At 31.5% G+C, this 23,944-nt stretch overlaps 1 protein-coding gene across 2 annotated transcripts in view; it reads left to right on the top strand.

Moving 5' to 3' along the window:
* LOC143252655 (sodium-coupled monocarboxylate transporter 2-like) overlaps window positions 1-21,959 on the top strand; it is a 52,393-nt gene extending 30,434 nt beyond the window's left edge. For both annotated transcript variants that reach the window (XM_076505133.1, XM_076505132.1), the window contains exons 11-17: window positions 255-370; window positions 1,805-1,872; window positions 7,031-7,117; window positions 7,364-7,518; window positions 12,545-12,645; window positions 15,474-15,592; window positions 21,342-21,959. In XM_076505133.1, coding sequence (XP_076361248.1) covers window positions 255-370; window positions 1,805-1,872; window positions 7,031-7,117; window positions 7,364-7,518; window positions 12,545-12,645; window positions 15,474-15,592; window positions 21,342-21,395 — 700 coding nt within the window. In that variant the 3' untranslated portion in view covers window positions 21,396-21,959. The remainder of the gene's footprint in view (window positions 1-254; window positions 371-1,804; window positions 1,873-7,030; window positions 7,118-7,363; window positions 7,519-12,544; window positions 12,646-15,473; window positions 15,593-21,341) is intronic.
* The last annotated feature ends 1,985 nt before the right edge of the window (window positions 21,960-23,944 follow it).

The raw sequence follows: 23,944 nt of genomic DNA, 5'->3' as shown, positions 1-23,944 counted from the left end.
ACAGATAGCAGCACTGCTGCACATATTTTAAAATGGTAATTTTTATTGCTGTATGAAAACTTTAACAGTGTAACACGTGTGCCAGACGAATTTCAAACGCTATAACAAAAATCGTTTAAATGTTTGTATGTAGTACAGTAGGTGAATATAGGTAAATTAAATCATTTCTAATGTAGTTTTAAATATCTTGTGAAGTTTTTGGATGTAAGAGATTGTATTAACGAAAGTTAAACGATACGATAACGTACTTTCAGCACTCTTTCGTCTGGAATTAACTCCCTGGCTGCAGTAACACTAGAAGATATCGTAAAGACCTGTGTAATAAAAGAAATCTCAGAGCTTTGGGCTACAAGGATTACTAAAGGACTAAGTAGGTGTTGAGAAAATAGCTTAAAAACTGTTAAATACTTGCAGTTGAAAACAATTAGTTCAAAACATTAATCTTACTGAACAGAAATAAATGAAGATTTTAACAGTTACAGTTGTTTTACAAGTAACTAAAAACACGGGCATTCATTTACTATGTTCTCTCCAATAATCTTTCGATTTTAAGCTTCAACATGTTGAAAATAGTGCATGTGTTGAGTACTAGATATGTATTTTTTTATCAGAAATAAAATGATTAAGATGTTTTCGAATTCTACAAAAAAAGTAAAAGTACATGTGTAACATATAAATCAATTTTAATGAAAAAAGAATATTTAAATATATAGAGTTTATTATTATATATTATATTTTAATTATCTATTAAACCATTAATTACAGCCTCATCCCATTCCCGGTGATAAATCTTAGAGTTTTTTACGCCAAAAATTGGGTTTCAGTAGCTTCGGAGGGCAGAGCACTTAACAATTAACCACAATTTATTGTTTCTTAGAAAATTTCTGAGTAAAATAATTTTAAACAAATAATTCCAAAAAGTTTTATTTTTCAACTGTAAGGCTGGAATTATAGGATACTAGACGATTACCCGTGGCGCCAGTGCATTAGATCAGCGTGCGACATATTCATGACGTCATATCTGCACTCTGAGAATAGAGAAAATAAAATTGTCTGTGACAGGAAATGGAGGCAATATATGAATATCGTCACCCCTGTTGCAAATCTACATGCGCACATAATAAAAATTACGCAAAGTTGAGGGTTGCACATTTCGTAATAAAAAGGTTTTTCCAGTATCATATAAGCAAGAGTTCTATTATAGTATGACTTGGAATTCTCTAATCAGAATGAACGAATAACTTGTTAACAAATTCATGGAACATTGTTATAAACGTTTCTGAGTTGAGGAGTAGTGCTAAATGAATGGAATTTGCCAATAGATCTATGTTCTTGTTAGTTTAAAATATACAGTTATGATATTCTTTCACAAGTAAAGTTCACCATCCTTTTTGGAACCACGACTTTCAAAATTGTTTCTCGCTGCTCGTTCTCAGAAAATTTTACTTGCCAAAGAAGGAACAATTGCAGAATAAAGATATAAAGTATGGCTTAGTTGTGTTCAGGTCATGATGGCACCACGTTAATGGTGGCGAAACGTTACTGTATTCGATATTTTTCTATCCAATTTTAGCTGTTGTGTTTAATTTTACATACGATTAATTTATTCATTCAGAAGGTCAATTAGCACTAAAATTTTGGAAGTCTTCGTTTACTAAATCCACTTATAAAAAAAAGTTAATTTGGGGTCGATTCTCGATAACTGATCATCTTTTTATATATACATTTCAAATTATTTTATAATTTCTGTTTTCTAAATGTATTTTCTTCAAAATTAACATTAGTGCTGTTTTACTTTTTCCAGCTCTTCTGTACGGTATTATTACAATCTTACTTGTAGCTGTAGTTGAACTGCTAGGAGAAGTATTACAAGTAAGCATACATTTAATACATCTACGAATGTTAATAGAAAGTAAATATAGAGCAACATGATCTAACTTTGCTTTTAAAATGTATTTCACAGTTTAATCCTCTACTTTGTTTTGGATGATTCACTAAATATAATAGGTCTCCATCGATGTTCTAGTATTTGGTCTTGTCAACTGAACGATATATTAAGTGAAAAATGGCCCAAGCGGCCAGATCAAAGTTCAGGTTTAGCTTTCCCTGATTTAGAAATTGCTGAATGAAAGGTAACCAGTTAGCAGCTCCCCCAACATACATGGCTGCTCTTAAATGAATAGCGGGATTAACAGTTACTTGTCTAACGAGCCCATGCAGAAAGAGCAGAGCTTGTTCAGTGGCATATCTTGGACTCGAACCTTGGACTTCTTGATAGGTATTCAGTCACATCAATCTCTAGACATCAGCAGACCACTCATGTTCTTACGGTTTATCATACACAAAAACGTCTTTTTACGCGTTATAATACTTGAGTATAACCACATCCTCTCATAGGTTCAGAGAGGTCCTGGCCACTTCTATCTTTTGATGCCCCTGGACATGATAAAAATAAAAAAACAAATTCGTAATGCATGATAACAAAATAAAACAATCATTAGCCAAAGAAAAGTTAAACATAATCTGAATATTTAATTCGTACATATAAGTTGCAGCTTTAAGCTCAGAGAATGTATTATATTTTGATCTGATTCAGAGGCACATAAAAACAAGTCGTAAAGCTTAACAAGTGCAAAAACGTAGCAAGCATCTAAATTTGAAACCTCTTTCGAGCTTGAGGCTTGAGTCAAATGACCTTCACCCAACTACCCTTTAATTGGCTTTAAGTAAGACCTTACAAATTTTTCATTAACCTAACAACAGTAATGAAATAACTGAGTCTCAGGTCCCAACCTCGTCAGACATTTCTATAAATTGGTGAATTTGGTTCAAACATTTTTGACAATCTTTCATTTTCCTTCCTACTGTTTCATGATGTGTTCCAGAACAAAATCTTTATTTCAGTTTTGAGCATTTAAATTAAAATTACAAATAACTCGTGTCGGCTTCTCATATTCAGAGTTTAAAAAACAAAAATCCGTGTTATATAAAGTTAGTAAAGTATTCACCTACCTTGGTATTCAAATTCATGCATTTATATATATATATATATATATATATAGTCATTTAATTGCGTAATGCATAAAAACACTCTCACACACACAAACACAAAGGCTAGTTTTAATTTTAACCTTCCAAATTACTTGCCATATTGTCACGTACAACATACTTCGATCTATCTTTAAACTGAATTAAGTCTTTCCAAATAGCTCGTTTCCTTTGTTGTCATACGTAATAATGCCTGGCATGACCAGGTGGGTTAAGGCGTTCGACTCGTAATCTGAGGGTCCCGGGTTCGAATCTCCGTCGCACCAAATATGTTCGCCATTTCAGCCGTAGGGGCGTTATAATGTGACGGTCAATCCCAATTTTTGTTGGTAAAAGAGTAGCCCAAGAGTTGGTGGTGGGTGGTGATGACTAGCTGCCTTTCCTCTAGTCTTACACTGCTAAATTAGAGAAGGCTTGCGCAGATAGAACCTTAAGTAGCTTTGCGCGAAATTCAAAAACAAACATACGTAATAATTAAATTTTTGATACCTTTGAGAAAATACAAACTATGTTTTCCTTAAATTACTTGTTTTTTTTTTCTTTTTTCAATGAAGGCTCTGTATGAATCATTTATTAAACTGTTAAAATATAGCTGAAATACCCGATGTTGATGTCAAATGTACTGACGTTTTAAATATTTGGTAAAGAAATATCTAATATCCCAGGTCAGCGAACTGCCTATACTCTAAGGTGAGTAATACATTAATATATATAGAAACATTTTTAGTATATGCATTGAGACATTTAACCGATTCTTGACTTATTGATAATAATAATTAACGATACGAACAAGGTATGTACTTCAGAGAAAAACTGAGAATGAAGTCTATAATCAGTATATCTATAAATGACCAAAATTTTTAAACGCTCTTCTGTGTTGAAGTAACGGTCTAGATTTATAAAGTCAGTATTGAGTAAATTCCAGAGTAGTGATAGAAAAGGTAGTATATGATCGGACAAACATGTGTCAGTTGTTATTCTGGTTTGTGTAAGCTGTTTTAAGCACTTCTTCATCACAACACACATACACATCGTTTTGTTTTAAATATAAGATTGTGCTTTTGGCTCAATCTTTTTTCGAAACAAATCAAAACTTTGTTCAAACAATTTATCTATATTCATCATGCCTCATCAGGTGTCAGAAGTTATAGGGCATTATATTGTTTGACTGTCCAGAAATGGTATGAAGCAAACGGACATTGCCAAAACGATAGAGTATTCCAAGTGTACAAAATCCAGCATCTTAACGTTTTCGGACTACAGGACACGTCGTTCCAGGAAAGTCTACTAGTAAAAGCAAAAACAATTTTTTCCATAAGAAATACTGTAGATTAAATTAATCCGTTAGAGACCTCCAAAAATTACGCATTATGAAGCATTTTAAGTAAAAATATTGCTTATTTATACCTGTATAATAATGCTTACATGCATAAAGTCAACCACAAAAGCTATAAACACAATAAAAAAACAATAAATGAAAATTTAACTGCACTTTACCTGTGCTGAGAAGAGCTGATGGCGTAAGTGAAAGGTGGTGAGGAATGTGGAGAGTAGGAGGGTTATTATTGTTTGGAAGGGGAGTCACCTTCCATAAAACGTCAGGTAACTCTCCTTCTGGTGTTCTTTCTCTTTTCTGTCTCTTTGCACTGCTACAACCTGCTTGAGACTCACTGGACCTATTTCTCACTAAAAACTTATCTAATGAGGTTTGTTTCTGCCTGAATTTTAAAATTTTTCTGAAGTAAGACATGGCATTGTCATTGATAAGGTTTATGCTGCGGTTTGCTACAACTTTGTCAGGGTGAAAATTTTCCACAAACCTTTGTAACTCTCCCCATTTTCCACACATTTCCTTGATTAGTGAACTAGAAACATCCTCTCTTCCCTCCTCCTCATCTGAAGACACTTCCTTAGTTGCCTTCTGTTGCTGCTATTTCTGAAGGTCTTGGAGTTATTCCGTGGTGAGCTCAGTGTTGTGGTCTTCCACCAACTCCTCCACATCATCACCACTCACATTCAAGCCCATACACTTGCCTAGTGAGACAATACCCTTCAAAGTCTCCATCTGCTACTGAGTCTGGCCACAATTTCTTCCAGGCTGTTCATGGTCCTCAAAGATACTTCTCTCCAGGCTTTGTCTATGATCCTCAAGCAATGGAGGATATTAAAGTGATTTTTCCAGAACTCTCTGAGGGTCAACTCTGTGTTAGAGGTCACTTCAAAGCACCTTTGAAACAGTGCTTTGGTGTAGAGTTTCTTAAAGTTCGATATGACCTGCTGGTCCAAGGGCTGAATGAGAGAAATCGTGTTAGGGGGCAAGAGCTTCACCCTAATGAAATTGTACTCCACCACCAACCCGTCCTCCAAGACTGGTGGGTGAGCAGGTGCATTGTCCATCACAAGAAGGGCCTTGAGTGGCAACTGTTTTTCCGCGAGGTAATTCTTTACACTTGGGGCAAACACTTTATGAGCCCACTTCATAAAAATTGCCTCGTTACCCATACTTTACTATTAGCCCTCCACATGACATTTAGTTTACTCTTCGTGACATTATTTTTCTTAAAAACCCTCGGGTTTTCAGAATGGTACACAAGCAAAGGATTAAGTTTTGAATCCCCACTTGCATTACTTCATAACAATAGAGTTAGCCTGTCCTTCATTGGCTTGTGTCCTAGCAATGACGTATCCTCCTTGGTGATGTAGGTTCTCTTTGGCATTTTCTTCCAAAAGAGGCCTGTCTTATCACAGTTGAACACTTGTTAGAGAATTAAACCCTGAGCTTCTACATAATCCTTAAATTCCCTAACATATTTATCAGCAGCGTCTTTGTTAGATCTGGCACCTCCCCATGTCTCACCACACTATGCTATGTATGCCACTTCTTTTCCTAAATTTGTCAAACCACCCGTACTAGCCTTAAAGGCATCACTTGTATCAGCACTCGTTCCAGGGGTGTTTTTCAGGAGGTCAGCATGCAACTGCTCTGCTTTCTCACAAATGATGGTCTCAGAAATGCTATCACCAGCTAACTGTTTTTCGTTTACCCAAATCAACAACAGTTTTTCTACCTCTTCCATTGTTTATGATCTTTGTTTCGTAAGCACTGTCACTTCTTTTGCAACATCAGCTCCTTTGATGACCTCTTTATTTTTCAGTATGGTGCAGACTGTAGACTTCGCCATACCAAAATGTGTAGTAAGGTCAGACACGTGAACATTACTCTCATACTTCGCTATGAGGTTTTTTTCACCGTTTTCATGGCTCTAACAACTTTTCTTTTTGGTTTGCTACTTTCATTATCCTTCTTTGACCCCATGGTGGCTTATTTAATCAGAATATTTAGAAAAACAACAAAAAGAAAAACGAGAACGTTCACAGCAGATTTTAGCGGGGGTGTGGACTGAGCGACAGGTGCGGGTAAAATGTTTTGGGCAACTTGGCGTGGGCCGAAAATGGTCGAAGGATCCTTCGGGTCATCAGTCGGGTTATTTCGGGGGTTCGGGCCACGACAGCTTGGTTCGACAACCGAGACATTTTTTTCTCAATCAATATGTTCGAAAACCGAATTGTTCGAGAACCGAGGTACCACTGTATTATTGGTGAGGTTTTATTGCGATCGGTAAAATGTTGAAATATACATCTTTCTACAGGTGTTTGATAAAATTGTTTGTTGTTCTAATAAATCATTCATGATATCCATAGAACCTGTGTCTCATTATACAAGTTATATATGTATATGTTTAATATAACAAGTATTTCTTAAATTAACACCACTAAGTGTATGTGTATTCTATCTTAATAATAGCAACCTTATTTGTTAAAAATATGCAAACATTTTGGCTACGACTCTAGTTACACTATACTCATAAAAATCACATTAAAAACCAATGGTATTTATTCAAGAATATTAAATGAAATTTAAGATTGAAGTTAGAAGATGACAACTTATATGCATTTCTACATCTTAATTCAAAATTTTCAGGCAACATGGAGCTTCCATGGAATACTTGGAGGTCCTCTTCTTGGCTTATTTACTCTAGGAATGTTTTGTCCATGGGCCAACTCGAAGGTGAGGAAATATGTATTTCTTACGTTCAATTTCATTTAGTCCCCTAGTGGTACGGTGGTATATCTGCGGATCTATATCACTACAAACCAGGTTTCAATAGCGGTGGTGGGTGGAGAACGAATAACCTATTGTGTAACTTTGTGCTTAACTAAAAACAAACGGTTTCATTTAAAATCTAAACGTCCTTTTCGATTTTTTTTGCTTTATTAATTTGATAATAGTTTATACAAATATGTTGTTTTTTAGGGAGCACTTTGTGGACTATTGTTTGGTTTAGTTCTATCATCCTGGATTGGTTTTGGAGCCATCGTTTACAAGCCTGACATTCCTATGCCTCCAGTTTCTATTGATGGGTGTCTTACTAATGTTACTCTGTCTCCTACCCTTGACCCTAGACACAAGTAAGAACTGTAAAATACCAGCCGCACTTAGAAGTGTGTTACAAAAATATAGAAACAATATAATATTAACTATTTATAAGCGATTAGCTGAATATTGTAAAGACCAAACTTAATCATTTCTTTTACCGTTTAATATAAATTATAAAAAATCATGAAATCAAATGTTGAAATAGATAGTTTAAATGTAAGTAGTATAGATATTAGAAACTAGCATGTAAAGTTGGAAAGGTTTAACTTTAATATTTCACTACTACTGATAATAGTATTATTATAGAACTGAAACAAATATCGAGTTCTAGAACCAATATCTACAGCTACATCACTACAACTTCGTGTTATTATTTTTAGTATGAATAAAGTTAAAGAAGAAGCCCTCTGGTGGCCCTTCACAACTTATTTTCTTCTATTTTTATATCTACCAATAATAAATCCGACCACATCATTGTAGATGGAATGTAACGATTTTGAGAACTAGAAAGCGCAACAGCAACACCTTTATCATCACTTTGTTAGCTGTGTTCATTATTATTACATATGGTCACTTGAAGAAGATCACTTTGTTAGCTGTGTTCATTATTATTACATATGGTCACTTGAAGGATATCACATTGTTAGCTGTGTTCATTATTATTACATATGGTCACTTGAAGAATATCACTTTGTTAGCTGTGTTCATTATTATCACATATGGTCGCTTGAAGGATATCACTTTGTTAGCTATATTCATTATTATCACATATGGTCACTTGAAGGATATCACTTTGTTAGCTGTGTTCATTATTATCACATGTGGTCACTTGAAGGATATCACTTTGTTAGCTGTGTTCATTATTATCACATGTGGTCACTTGAAGGATATCACTTTGTTAGCTGTATTCATTATTATCACATGTGGTCACTTGAAGTATATCACTTTGTTAGCTGTATTCATTATTATTACATATGGTCACTTGAAGGATATCACTTTGTTAGCTGTATTCATTATTATTACATATGGTCACTTGAAGGATTCAAGCTTTTGTTTACAAACAAAATACGATTTCTTTATTTAACCTCTAACATTTAAATTTAATCCACATACAAAGTAAATCTCTTACTGTTTACTACAACACAAATGCAACACTATATGCTCTCCTAGATTAAAGAAAACATTTCCATAATTTAAAGTGCTCGCTACATTTCTATATGATTATAAATTTAAAATATATAAAACATCTCCCAGAATCCCAGATGTCTATCGTATCTACAGTTTGAATTATCATATTGTAGTCATAAATCCTCCACATTTCGAACTTGGTGCTTTTGGCCAGATTCCAGATGCACAGGTTTAATTGCCACATCCCATATCAGTGAAGTTAAGTCCTGTTCTGTGAATATATGTTTTTTTGGTCGAAGATAATATATATATATAGTTGTTTCTATCTGTGATACTGTAAGCTATATACTTCATAGTTATCATTGACCTTACGTACATCATCAGAACTAGCTTCAGTAACTCATGCCCAAGATTATCAAAATGCAGACAGTATAACACAGATCCTCAATTAATTGTGAGAGATCCTGAGTATGTTTATTAATCTGATGTATTTTTGTAATTTACATACATATTCAAAATTATTGTGATGTAAACATACATACAGTCATAAAGTTTATATTTATTAGTTTTTCGTTTGCCACCTTTATTCTTGTGTTTTACGTATTACCTGGTAGTTACATTTATCAACCCCCCCCTAATTGCTAAGTACTAAGCTTGAAAGGCTTATAGCAAGAGATTTAGGGTTCCGCCTTAATGTTAGCACATCACAGTTAGCTCACTATGTAACTTAGTAATTAAAGTAAATAAAAATGTATGGTACAACAGAGTGGTTTCAAAGGCCACAAGATGATTCTAAAGTAACAGGTTTCAGTTCTTGGTACTTTTGACAAGGTTTTAGAACAAATTTAGTTTGTTAGTCTTATCTAATAACATATTTTATTTTTATTATAATCATAATTTAAATATATATTGCTCCTGTTAACTGAGTTAAATGCTGTAGTTTTGTCTAGCGATAAACTTTATCTTGATTATCCAACACTCAACTTGCTTTTGACTCGTGTGTTTAATCTATGTATGAGCTACAATGACCGGATTTTTAATAACATTTGATTTTGATTTTTTGTTTCATTAGAAGCAACTACTATCTAACAGTTGACAAGTGTCCGTTAATGTAAATGTGGAATATTGTTGGCTAGAGTTTTCATATCTGCTCTTAAGTTTTAATATTTAAATGATTTGACACGTAAGGTTTAAGAATTAAGACATTACAACCATGTGGTGCTTAATGAAAGGTTATCTTAGGACATGAAAAGTAGCTTCCCTTATATGTAATTGTAAAAAAAGAAAAGAAAGAAAAACTCATAAAAAATGGAAAACACAAAATGTGAAATCTTAAATTTGCGTGTATTTCAGCACGGACTCAAAAAAAACCTTCCTGTAAAATTTGATGAAGATTAATGAACAGGAAGCGAAGTAGTGGTAAAAATGAAAAAATACCCATAAAAATTGCAAAACGCAAAATACAAAAGTGAAAATTTGCACGTGTCTCTTCCCCCCTTCATGGACACTAATGAACCTCCATACCAATTCTGGTGAAAATCGGTACACAATAATTACACGAACAGACAACAAATACGACTAATATAGCTGTATAGAAGCTTACACGAGTAAGATCTGGTTTCCTATGCATACATCCTTGCATGATATTGTAAGCTAGATATAAACTAGTATCGTTTTTTGTTATTTTTTTAATGAGGGATGTTTCTATAATGTCATTAGGAATGTTCGATACTCAATCTGTTGTACACTGTTACCGTAAATTACTGGGCTTGAAAAAACAAATTGTGGTTTACCAGCAAAAGATCTGATAACAATATTTTATATACCCGTATATGTTGGAGTACAAGGTGACTGGGTGTATAAGACGACCCTCTAGTTTTCAAGTGAAAGTGTAAGTTTCAGGTTATACTCGTGTCGATGAGACATCCCCCACCCTAATTGTGCGTTTGATTAGTGGAATCAAATGAGCCTGTGAGGATTTGCTGTCTGATAGTCCTTAGTATTTGAAAGAAAACAGTGTATATGCTTACTGAATATATTTAATACTTTCGGTACAATAAATACATTATCATTTTATACACAGTATAGGTAATTATATTATTTTAAAGGTTATTGTTTTATTAGCGATTAAAACATTTTATAGGTTTCAGTGATGACGAGAAAACCTACTTGTAGAGAAAAATATATACGTACAAATTTTCTTAACCCAAACCAGCCGTTTTTACATATATATTTTATAGGTTTATGTTTTATCGACAATTTCAACTAAAATCGTTACGAGTTATTAAAATTTTTCAAAATCCACAACATCATCTGACATCAAATGTTCTTTTTTTTTTTTTCTGCTAAGTTCACCGAGGTGACTCGAACCGCTGATTTTAGCGTTATAAATCCGTAGACTTACCGCGGTACCAGTGGAGTACACGTTAGAAGTTCATCAATTAGTCTGATTTTAGCTAGTTAGGATGCCTATTTGGGCCGGCATGGCCAGATGGTTAAGGCGCTCGACTCGTAATCTGAGGGTCACGAGTCCGAACCCCCGTCACACCAAACATGCTCTTCTTTTCAGCCATGGGGGCGTTATAATGTGACGGTCAATCCCACTATTCGTTGGTAAAAGAGTAGCCCAAGAGTTGGCGATGGGTGGTGATGACTAGCTGCCTTCCTTCTAATCTTACACTGCTAAATTAGGTACGGCTAGCGCTGATAGTCATCGAGTAGCTTTGCACGAAATTCAAAACAAATCAAATCTAACTGGTTAACATGCGATTGGCGAGTGGAACAGTAATAAGAATAAGTTTTATTATTCGTCGAACTCTTCAGTGGAGATCTGGCTTGCCCTTCTGATTTTATTCCGTCACCAATACATTGAAAATCAGCCCCACTGTATCGTATCTACCAATATAAACTTACCGTACACAAGGTTTAAAAGGTTCATATTTCATATCTGGTGTATAAGACGAATTCCAGCTTTGAAAGATTTTTTAAAGCTTGAAATATCGTTTTATACGCCAATATGTACGGTAAATATAAAGGGGGCGCTTTAATAGCGTTGATGTACATATCACACCAGAATACGTTTCACCACTACTACTTTATAACTTATTTTCTTTGTAGTATAAACACTTTCTACATTTTAAACATGGTTTGCAAAAAGAAATGCTTAGTTCTTTATATATAGAGATGCTATTGTGGGTGTTCCTATGTCTCCCATTTATGTTGAAATTAGCATAATAATTCATTTTCGAAATATATATATTTAGCTAGGCATAAGATGGAGAATTACAGGGGCATAAATATGAATTATATATATATATTAACAAAATAAAATGTATTAATTAATAATTTATTATTCACATAAGTAAATGTTTACATTTTATATAGATACTTTCAAGTCAGAAGTCTAATTAAATATTATTCAGGTATAGCAGAGACCTGCAAAATGTTTGTGATCAAGTTGGTATCGTTATTACAACAATACTTATTCAAATACAAGATTTCTACAATAAAAATAAATTGCAGTCGTAGACACCAAAATCTGCAAGTCCACTTGTCTTAGGCCTAACATAAGTTAAGCCTTTATTAAGTATTGCCTATGTTCGATAAAGACATAACACTGTAACCTATGTTTTTTGATCTAGTTTAGTTAGGACTAAACTTTACCGTACTTAGCACTATCAATAAATAAACTTACTTGGTCGTAGAAGAGCATTATGTTACATTTTTTAAAAACTTCGATAGTATTTTAATATGTTGTTGTACAAAAAATCTTCCAAAGTACATTTGCATCTGATTTATGTTTACATCCGTTGCAATTAAGTGTAAATTCGCATTTGGAGAGAATAGTACACACGCATTTTCAGGACAGAAAAAGATCTAATATTATAAAAATATAACATTATTAATATATATATATATTACTTTATTTAGTGAAAACATCCTAACCATCTATCGACTGTCGTACATGTGGTTCACCTTGATAAGTGTCTTCTTTGTCCTCTTCTCAGGGATTATTATTAGCTTATTGACAGGTATGATTTTAGCTTTTGAAACTTTCGTTTTATCAACTACATTTTGAAAGTTTTATTTAACTTCCTTTGTCTGTATATTGTGTTTTGATTGTATATGAGGGCAACTTTGAAGAATTTTACTCTATTACTTACATGAACTATGTAGTCAAAGAATTACAGTCAGCACCAACCATCAATCAAATATATTAAATATTCTTGGGATTTCTGTACAAAAGGAAATTGATATTCTATTAAACAATGGAACAAAACATATAAAAAATAATTCTGTATCCATTTATCACATACCTAAGGACCAGGCAGGGTAAGAGGTTAACACGTCGATCTCTGCATCTAAGGTTCTATGACTCGTGTCCAGTTGCTGCAAAACTGCATTATGGATTTGGACAGTGAATGGATTGTAAGAGATGTGACCACATTCAATATTTCGATTACATTAATAATCTATTGTTTATTAGTTTACTTACCCTTAATCTATCAATTCTAAATTAAGGACGACAAACGCAGATAACTCTGGTGTGGTTTTGCACGAGCCTCCTGAACAAACATAAAGAGATAATCACAAATCTCTGTTATGAATTATGATAGATCGTTAGAATAAGATGCAAGCAAGTTTTCATTTGAGTACTTACTACAACAGTGGCTTGCAACAAAGTCGAGCTTCCTGAAAGTACTGAGGAAAGATTCTTCGTTTTTAGTGGTTCATATAGAAGAAACGCAATTAGTATCTTAGGTAGTTGAGCTCACCAGATGTCGTTAATGTCAATAAGTATATATACTTATGACACCCAGACGTTGTTTAACAGTACAAATATAATAGAAGTACATTAAATTAACTATTATTATTGATACGTATAAACATTTCTAATCAAGTATTAACAAACAGGTAGATTTTAAATCCACAGCGAACGTACAGTGTTTACTACGGTGTTTTAGACATTTTTGTAGATCATAGATAACTCTGGGTCTTTAAATTATTTAATTCATATGCTAATAATCTCCTAAAACTTTTACAGGTAATATTTTTCAAGATACCTATAAATGAAATTTGTGAACAAAATGCCGCTACCTAAAATAAATAATAAATAAGTGATATAATAATTAGATAAGTATTGTTGAAAGTGGGATGATTGGATGACTGGTGTTTAAGTATTTAGAAACTGAATCCCCAGTCGCAACATGCTATACACGATTCTGTATTTCATACTTTTTACGTACAAGTAGGTGTCATCTGAGCGTCATCCAGAGATTATTATTAATTTGAGGTCTGTAATTTGCGCCCGTTACCTCCAGAAAATCATTTTCCGCACTTTAAGACTGTAGATGTGTTATACTATTGACAGTAACATCCGCTAAAGCTGTATAACAGCTTTGTAAAAATACTAACATCTGATATTAATCCACTGAAGTTAAACGGTTTATCATGTTCGACATCTATAAATGTTCCTGGTCAAATATCTGTGGTTTCCGACTAAAATGCTTTAATAATGGTTATAGCTTCTGAGTGTTATAGTATACCAACTATAGCAAACCAATAATATACACAGTCTCTTTTCGCGACGCATTGGTTACAATTATAGACATGAGGAGAGATTCTAGACATTTCAGTCTGCACAACAATACAAGCGATACACTGGTGTTTAGATATACACATATATTGCTGATTATTACATTAAAGAGTATGCTACAACTTTGTTGAATTTCACAATACAAATTTAACATTACAAGCCATATACATTTCTAAATAAAAATTGAACTCAAAGAAACGTTAGATTAAAATATATATATATTAGAAGCCCGACGCACACAACTATGTTTTTCCATGAAAAAAGTAAAAATTTCGCACTCGTTCCCATCCTCGAGTAGAAGAATGTGTTTAGGAAAGAAAACCCTCCTATATAAAAAATCATTGTGATAAAATCATGCATCTCTTGGTGCCTTTAATAATATTCTTCACGTTGTTTTAAAGTTAACGAAGATTCACGAGCCAAATCCTTAAGATATTCCAGCCACACTTTATAATAAAAAAACAGTTTTCATAAAGATTGTGGTCAAAGAAGCAGACTGCTTTGAATGGGCTTGTAATACTGTGTCTAGGTACAATGAAAGGTCTGTAGAGAGTGTGCTAAGACGTAGTTTAAAATGTATTTTTCCAAACATTACCGAAGTATGTTGCAATAAAAACTTTGGTACTGAATAGTAGTGAAGAACATAGTTACCAGAAAGAGGGCGATTTACAATGGAAAGACTCCCAGTGGTATAGCGGTATGTCTGCTGACGTACAACGTTAGAAACCGTGTTTCGATACCCGTGGTGGTAAAGCACAGACAACCCACTCTGTAACTTTATGCTCAATTCAAAACAACAACAACAAAATGGAAAGTAGCTCCATATGCAGCACATTACTCTTTCAAATTACCCTTTCACCAGTGGCTCAGCCATTTGAATACTGGGGATGGACAAAGGAAAGATAATCCTATGTGTAGTTTTGTGCTTAAAAACAAACACAGCGTTATAAAGTGTAAGTAACCTTAAAAGAACAAATAAACCTTTATGTGACAGTATTATCAGGTTAGAACAGAATGTTGGAATCTTTATTGAAGCTATTCAAAATGAAACATAATTTTTAATAAATAACACTAGGTCATCAGTTTATGGTAAAAGAGGCAAATTCAGAAACTTTTAATTAAAATTAGCTAGAAAATGAACTCAACATGTCCACTTTGGAGAGAAATGAAACTAGTTATTTAAATCTGATGTATTTTTTCCTTTAAATACAAAACGGGATAATTTTATTATTTCATAGCACCGTATCATTTTTACAAATGCAGGAAAAAGTGACCCTGGGTATTTAGATCCACAGGTGATATCTCCAGTATTTGGAAAGTTTTGCCAATGGCTTCCTCCCTCAGTGTTAAGCAAACTTGACCTACCTGTTGGGAATAAAATGGTAAGTTTGATACTGGATCAAATTTTGTATTTACTATTTGAAAACTATTAAGCAAATCAAAGAATAAACAACTGAGCTGAGTATTAATAATTTTTACTTGCACTAATCAATGAATTACTTTACAGAGAATAATACATTCAATTCCAGATCCTTAATTAAGCCTAAATATATTCCTACTTTAACACTTAACTGAAATAGATTTAGAAAAACTAGAGCATGATGTAGTATTATACACAGAACGTAAACTATGAAGCCTCTAACTAATATATTAATAAATAAACCTTATCTAATATTTCTTTTCCCCCCTTTTTCAATAAACGTTCACTAAAAATCACTTACAGCTAAGTTGGGATAATCAAGTGCATGCTTTGTGTCCCATGTTTTAGTTCTTTAATTATATAATACTTCAATCTAAAAATGATTGCTAAACGAAAAATCAATCATGAGGTCAGAATATTTTTTATCTATGGTTTAATTAGTAAAAAGTGATCCTGACCTTAAAATTAACTGTACATTAATCAGTTAAAAAGTTCATAACATTGTGATGCATGCTTTATGTTTTTCAAATTAAATGCTTAGAAAAAAACATTTCCACCTAAGAACTGGAAAATCATGTATATTTGTGCTTAAACTTTAATATTGAAACTGATAACTCCATATACAAAATAATGATTTCTTTGTGTTCAAGCGCAAAGTTATATAATAAACTGTCTGCACTTTACCAACTCATCTCCGTCGTATCAATCATGCTCGCCTTTTTAGCCGTGGGAGCATTACAATGTGACGGTCAATTCCAATATTCGTCGGTAAAAGAGTAGCCCAAGAGTTGGCGGTGGGTGGTGATAACTAGCTGCCTTCTGTCTAGTCTTACACTGCTAAATTGGTATGGCTAGCGCTGATAGCCCTTGAGTAGCTTTGCGCTAAATTCAAAACAAACAAGCAAACAGGTAATTAGGAATCAGAAAACAAGAAATGAAAAATTAGATTTAAAAAGGTTTGATAATAAACAAATACTTACATATAGATAATAGTATACATATGAACATGAGGGCTGTAAAGTGTATTATAATGTAACTGACGCATGATAAGTTTTATATAGATATTTTTATGCATCATTACTCAAGAAACAACAGTAATTATGTCACTCAGGAAAAATATAAAACCTACCTGAATTTTACAAAACATTTAACTTTTGCTTAAATGTTGTAATTATAATTTAAACATACATGAATAATTTGCTATAATTATAACAAACGTTACTTTTTTGCATTTTAGTTTTTGTGTTATTTTGAATAAAATTAATTAAATTCATCCTTTAATTTTTTTTTGTTGCTACTTTTGGAACTAATCTTTATCATGTTATATGTGACAGTGTTGAAACAATTGCTTATTATAGCATATATTTAGTTAAAGAGTAAATGTATTTTAGACTTGTATGCTTAAGTGGTGTAGAGTAAACAGAATTGTTATTTTCAATTGTTCAATACATCAAAAAGTTATAACTCTTACATGCCTTATCATTTATAGTGACTTTCATTGTTCCTATTGGTTGATAAGTGTTGGTATTTTGTTTTATATTTAAAAAAGTTAAAAGTATACTTAAGTGAATATTATTTTGTTTTATAGTAAGTCTTACGTTTTAGAAAAATAAAAGCATTACTACCATTCTATGGATCAAAAATAAACATACATGGCCTAAAAATTAGGCATAAGAGTGTAAAATAGAGCTATATTGTTACATAGGTATTGTGATACTATATGATTAAACACAAACAATGAAGTTAAAACTGTACTGAATTATAATTAGAGAAACTTTTGTTATATGTACGTGTAGACTTTAAATAATTTACTTATAAAACAATATGAAATAGTTTTTTTTTTTCTGGATAATGTAGACTTGCTAATGTAATAAAATATAAAGCCAGTTTACACTAGATTATCAAGGAAAACGCATTATATATTTATATGTCTAGAGTTCAAACTCCTCCTTAAAACCCTTTATGAAATAGCCCTTTTAAGGACTTTATAATATAGAAAACTATGTTATCCAAATAAACGTGCTGTTAATTATTATTATTTGTTTATCGAGATAAAGCAATTAAAGTGACAATAATGATAAAACGATAGAGCTAAATAAATTGAAGTAATAGTTTATGTTTTTATAATATGGCACATAGAATATATGGTAAGAATTCGAATATTCTAGTTATAAAGTGGCACAAAATAGTAGGATTGTTAGGTTACATTATTGTATGTTATAAATATTTGGAGATTTAAAACCTTAGATTAACATGAAAAAATAGTCCTTTTTAGGACTATGTAAATAAACCAGTATAACTGTAAAATGTAGGTTATTGAAATTAGGTGAAATATTAATTGATGGTGTTCTTTATTTTGAGCTAAAAACCATAAAGTTGATGATGAAAGCATATGTTGTGACAAGGTGATATGTGATGATTTAAAATACCCTCTGGTGGTTTGCTTGTTAATCACTTAACAGTTTATATATCATAATTACCTCACTATTCTACACTTTGCCCCACCTCCATTTTCCTCCTAGCAATGTGCATCACATAACACGTTCTCTTGTGCCCCTTATCTTAAGAATGATATGAGAAACTTATTTTACAATATTGGTGGAATATTGTAATCATAAATCATAATCAAACAAGTGTATTTTGAAGTGTTTGTTTCTTCGGAATAAGAATTTCTTTTGAACTAATCACCATTCATGTTTTCATGAATAAACTTTTACTTTTGTCTCATGAATCTATAGTTTAATTAGTTATAAGGTCACTATGGAGGCTAAAAGTGATCTAACATGTAATTAATATGCTTATGAAAATGAAATACTAATTTATGTCTAATTAACTCTTCATTAATCAAAGGTTAATCATTTATTTGAATTATTACTATGCAATTTAATTAAATTAATATGTGTTTAATTAATGAATTAGAGACTTAATATGTAAATTTAAATTGATGAAGTAATATGCAAATAGTAGTAATATTCACGTCTTTAATATCTAATTAACTTTGATCAATTAAAGAATAATTAATTAGATGTGTAATATGCAGGTAATACTAAAATTTGATATAAATAACTAATATGCAAACTCTTGTCAATCAACAGATATTCTGCAAGGAAACTAGAATATTTTCGCTGCAAAATCTAAGCTATCATACTTTGATATATGTTTCATACAGAATTTATCTTCATATGTAGAATCTATTAAATATATATATTGTATTTTTATTTGCACGTCATTTGCTATGATTTAATTGTTAATATTTTGACAGATATTGACGATATTTTATATTAATTAATTTTTAATCAACATCCTAGTCATTCACGTCAGAAGATGTTTAAGAAATCAGACTGTGTTTATTGGCTAAATCTTTGGTTCAGTAATTGACTCCGTGGAATATATATTTTTTCATTATCTGTCGTTTTATATGTGAAACGCTTTTTGGTAATTTGTCAACTTCATATTTATAACTAATGTAGTGTAAAACATATATTTGCCCAAAAAAAGTCCCCTTAGCTAAACCTCAAAATATGCAATAATTTAATGTTCATATTTATATTTATAAGTTCATTTACTTTACTAAAATTTGATTGTAAAAGTCTATATAAATAACTATGCTTAACTGTTATTATTGTACATAATTATATTTTTACCGTCCGCTATAGCTAGGTGGTAAAAGCACTCGACTCGTAATATAAGAGTCGAAGGTTCTAATTCCCTTTACACGAACGTGTTCGCCCTTTTAGCTGTGGGGGCATTACAATAATACGATCAATCCCATTATTCCTTGGTAAAAGAGAAACCCAAGAATTGGCGGTGGGTGGTGATGACTAGCTGCCTTTCTTCTAGTCTTACAGCGCTAAATTATGGACGACTAACGCAGATAACCTTCACGTAGCTTTGCGCGAAATACAAAAGTAATCAATATCTTTACCTTTCTGTAGAAATGTTCACTAATCTTCGTATAAAGCTTATTTCTTGCATAATACTAGCCAATACAAGTCTCCATTTAGGTATGCTATCACCAATGGACTTAAGGAGAATCACAAACTGAAAATAAGACTGTTCCCACGCATACTGAAATGTCTTCATAGATCTTCAAGCTTCAAATAGTAGATTATGATATTAGATCATCTGTTCAGATTTATAGCTAATCATTCATTGAAAACTTGCAATAAAAATCAGTCAATAAAGTAATTCTGATGTATTTGTTTTTTGTAAATATTAGAAGTGGATAACCTTTTCACCAGTCGATATAATATGTGTAAACATAGGTTTTTCATTCTCACGATGTGATAGCCATAACAAGAATCTTCAAATTTAAATTGTTTAAACATTTTTTTTAAAATGAATATCCCTCGTTTACTTCACTATCTTGACAAATCCTCATTTTAAAAATACGAAACCGGTTCTACAATATACGTACACTCCAGTGTAATATCTACAGTATATCCAAGTGTTCTAGCAGGTAAGTAATCAAATATAATAAACCAATGTCAATAAAACATTCCTAAAGTAAGTCATCTAATATAAACACGAAACATTTCTTGATATAAATACTCTACAAAACATATCATGGACTTTAAATTGATAAAGGAATTCACTCTCCACTTTGAACTGAAATTGTGGTCAATAAAACTTTTGCCCCTCTAGTTTATAGCCTGCCACTATTTTACATTACCAAGGAATTATTTTAAACTTTGACAGATTCTAAGGAACACATACATGTGGCAGATTTTTCGTTAGATTAAGTCAAAAATATCTGGTTCTCCTGTTATTTCATTGATTGTATTTACGTTTTGTTTTGTTTTCTGTTTACCAATATAAAGAGTTCTTAGCAAAATATTTTATTTTCGATGCATATTTTACAATTAGATTTATCATGTAAGATTTCAGTTTGTAGGCTCAAAAACTAATTTATCGACTAGTTTTGAAACAGGTATTTCCCTCACAAATATACTGAGATTTTGAAACAATGTTATAGTCACGTATAATGCATTATCTTTCACTTCAATTATAATTTATACAAGGCTCATGAAATATATTTTTATCGTTTTTGCCAGATACAAGTAAGTGTTCAGTGTTATTATATATAAGATGAAATCTGATAGTTCTTGCTTAGAAAAAAGATAAAATCACAACCTTTCATGTAACTTTTGTCATTTCTACTTTATATTGTTATTTATTCTTTCAGTTCAGTATGTAATATTTTTAATATAGTTTACAAAAGAAAAGGTTAAGTGCATTTCTAGTATCTTGCTGAAGTTGTTATACTTTACAACAAAAATATTTTGTGCTTACTATTTAGTAAGGCTAAACTGTGCTCGACATACAGCGATGGTCAAAAGTTCAGAAAGGGTCAATCTACAATATTCAGAAAACATCGCTGATACCAATTATTACAGAATATGCTTTAGCAAAATGTTTACGCGCATAGATTAATAATCTGGGTACTATATCATTAATCTCAAAATCAATAATACATGACAAGATATTATTTGTTGATAATAATTTAAGTTGTACATGATGACGGATAGTTGGTCAAAACTGGGATAATGATTTATCCCATGGGATCTCAGCAGTTTTACCAAGAGCCACACGAGATTAATATTATTCAGATCACAACAGAAGTTAGATAGTTTAAAATATTTGATATTATTTGTTCAGTTTCAGAAAATAGATCGTACATTAAAATTCAATGATTTTAATTTATATTACAGGTACTGCTGTCAAATGATTCAACCGAAAACACAAAAAATCAACGTGATCCATAAGTGACGCCACGTGTGGTTTAGATGGGATTAGTAACTCAAACTCAGTACATGGAGAAGAAAGCAAAAAAAAAAACACTGAGATGTTCAGATACAAATTTACGATGAAACATTAATAAATATAAAATAACTGAAAGAGTATCATCTTATTTTGTGTACTCTCTCAATTATTTTATATTTTCTCCTAACCACTCTTCTATTTAAGTTTAAATGTATGAATAATAATTTCTTTACTAAAATGAAACAAAGTTGTTTTATTTCTGTCGATAGAAACCTTGTGTGTTTGTGAGTATGATATCTCGAAATATCAGTATTTTATATTGATTTTTGGGATGACCTCAATGACCAGAATAGTAGCGTTTGTGTTAGTTGGTTCAAGAGAACTATGTATCTAGTCTTGTTAAACGCAAAATACTGAATATTTCATTGACCATTAGATTTGACCTTTGAAATAGCTTCCTTGTATTTTACATTCACCCAAATATAAAAAATGACCACTGTGTTTCGGACCTAAGTATATTTAAACCTTTAAATGATTTATTGTCGTAAATAAATTAATTAAGAGTACTTAAACATTTAGTCCTTCTGTTATAAAAATATATATTAGATATATTAAATAGTTATTCTATTATCAAAAATAAATATATTTAAAACATTTAGTTATTTTTTCTTATAATTAACTGTATTAAAAATATATATATTTTGCGTATCCTGTTATCATAAATAAATATATATATTAAATAAATGTATAAATTTAGCTCCTCTTTTAATCAATAAAGCTTTGAAAATTACCAAATTACTATTTTTATGCTTATCCAAATATTTTAAAAAATTGCTTAAATATATTTAAAATATATGTTACTATCAGATTGGGAATTAAGCCTAAATGCGATATCTTCCTACACAACACCAATTATAACACATGATGGCATCTTATGTAAACACGTACATTTCTTATAATGTGTAAATTAATGTCATTTTATTACCAAATGGCAAATAAAATGTATGTCTCGTATGTAATTAATACTATGTGAAAACTACTCTAACAAACATAACACCAACATTATTTATAAAATACAATGCAACAACTGCCGTGACTTCTATATCGGAGAAACAAACATAAAAATGGAAAGCAGATTCAAAGGACACAATAAAACACCTTCGCACGTTTTTTTAACACTACAAATCGAATAAGCACAACATAACCATTGAAAACACCAACATACTAGGTAGGAAAACAAACTCTTCTTTAGAAGCCCTACTTATAAAAGAACTACAACTAAAATTAAACGAATATAAAGTAACACCTTTATACCTATATTAATGAATAACCTAGCATCTAATTTTTATGCCACTTACAATCTCGTACCTGTTTACGCTCTCGTCCCTGAGACGTGAGCCCAGCAGAAGTCAGTTGCAGACTCTTTTTGTTAACCTAAAGATGATCTAATAAGGTCGAAACGTTGTTCTGTACTTTATTTTATTACCCACACTAGTCGTATTTAGAATACATTTTTGCTTCAAATGAGTTTCTCATCATCATGAAATAACAAAAACGGTACAGGAGAGGAGAAATAAAACTAATTAACGAAAAACTTAGTTAGTTCACTAAAATGTGAACAATGCAGTATATATTCCAGATCCAAATAAAGTTCTTTACCCTCTGAATACGGTTCAAAATTGTATATATAGTCTCAGCAATAGGATTTAGTTAAACACTGTTGTACCTAATTTCGTTTTTGACTTTTCTTATGAAATTACGATTTTTTAAAGATATTTAAATGTTACGAAATACTAGAAAGAAATACAGTAGTAGTAGTATTTTTATCAGTCAAAATATTTGGAAAAAGTATTTTAAAATTCTAAGAATCTGTTAAATTGAACTTTTAGTCATTATAAAAATAGTGTTATAGCAACATAATAACATACCGAAATGTAATTTACAAATAAAATGTTTACGACTTTCACAAAGTTCAAGTCAAGTTTCTAAATGTTCAAATAAAGAGTAACTTGCAGAATAATGTGAAAAACATCTGATAATTAACTTAACGAAAGTTATAACTTCTGTTCTATGGTTAAATTTTTATTATTCATCATGGAAATTACACTGATGTTAGGTTAGTTAATCTTAAGAAACGTCATAGATTAAACTCGCATTTAAATAACGTTTTAACATGAATTTATGATATTATTCGTTATCTTTGTAATTCTAAGTAAGATTGAATAAATTATGTGTTACAAATTATCAGTTATATCTCTGAATTAGTTTTACATTTCATTTCATAGTTTTGGGTTTTTATTTGTACAGGTAAAGTGTTTCCATTTACTCACTAGATAGCAATAGGTTTGATAATATTTTAATTAAAATCTGTTTTTCAAATTCTTTAGTGCATACTGGAAGGATTTACACATTTTAATTAAAGGTTAAACATAAACGACCTCTAAACTCCAGATAATTATAAAAGAACGTTTTATTTGAACTAATGATTCGCCTTTCAGGTTTCATTAGGGTTGGTACAAACAAATGGGTGAGCTCTTTTCCATTTCACTTT

Source organism: Tachypleus tridentatus, chromosome 6 (assembly GCF_004210375.1).
Source record: "Tachypleus tridentatus isolate NWPU-2018 chromosome 6, ASM421037v1, whole genome shotgun sequence".
In the NCBI taxonomy this organism is placed as follows: Eukaryota; Metazoa; Arthropoda; class Merostomata; order Xiphosura; family Limulidae; genus Tachypleus; species Tachypleus tridentatus.
The sequence above is the reverse complement of the archived record's forward strand: the minus strand, read 5'-3'. Positions and strand labels throughout refer to the sequence as shown.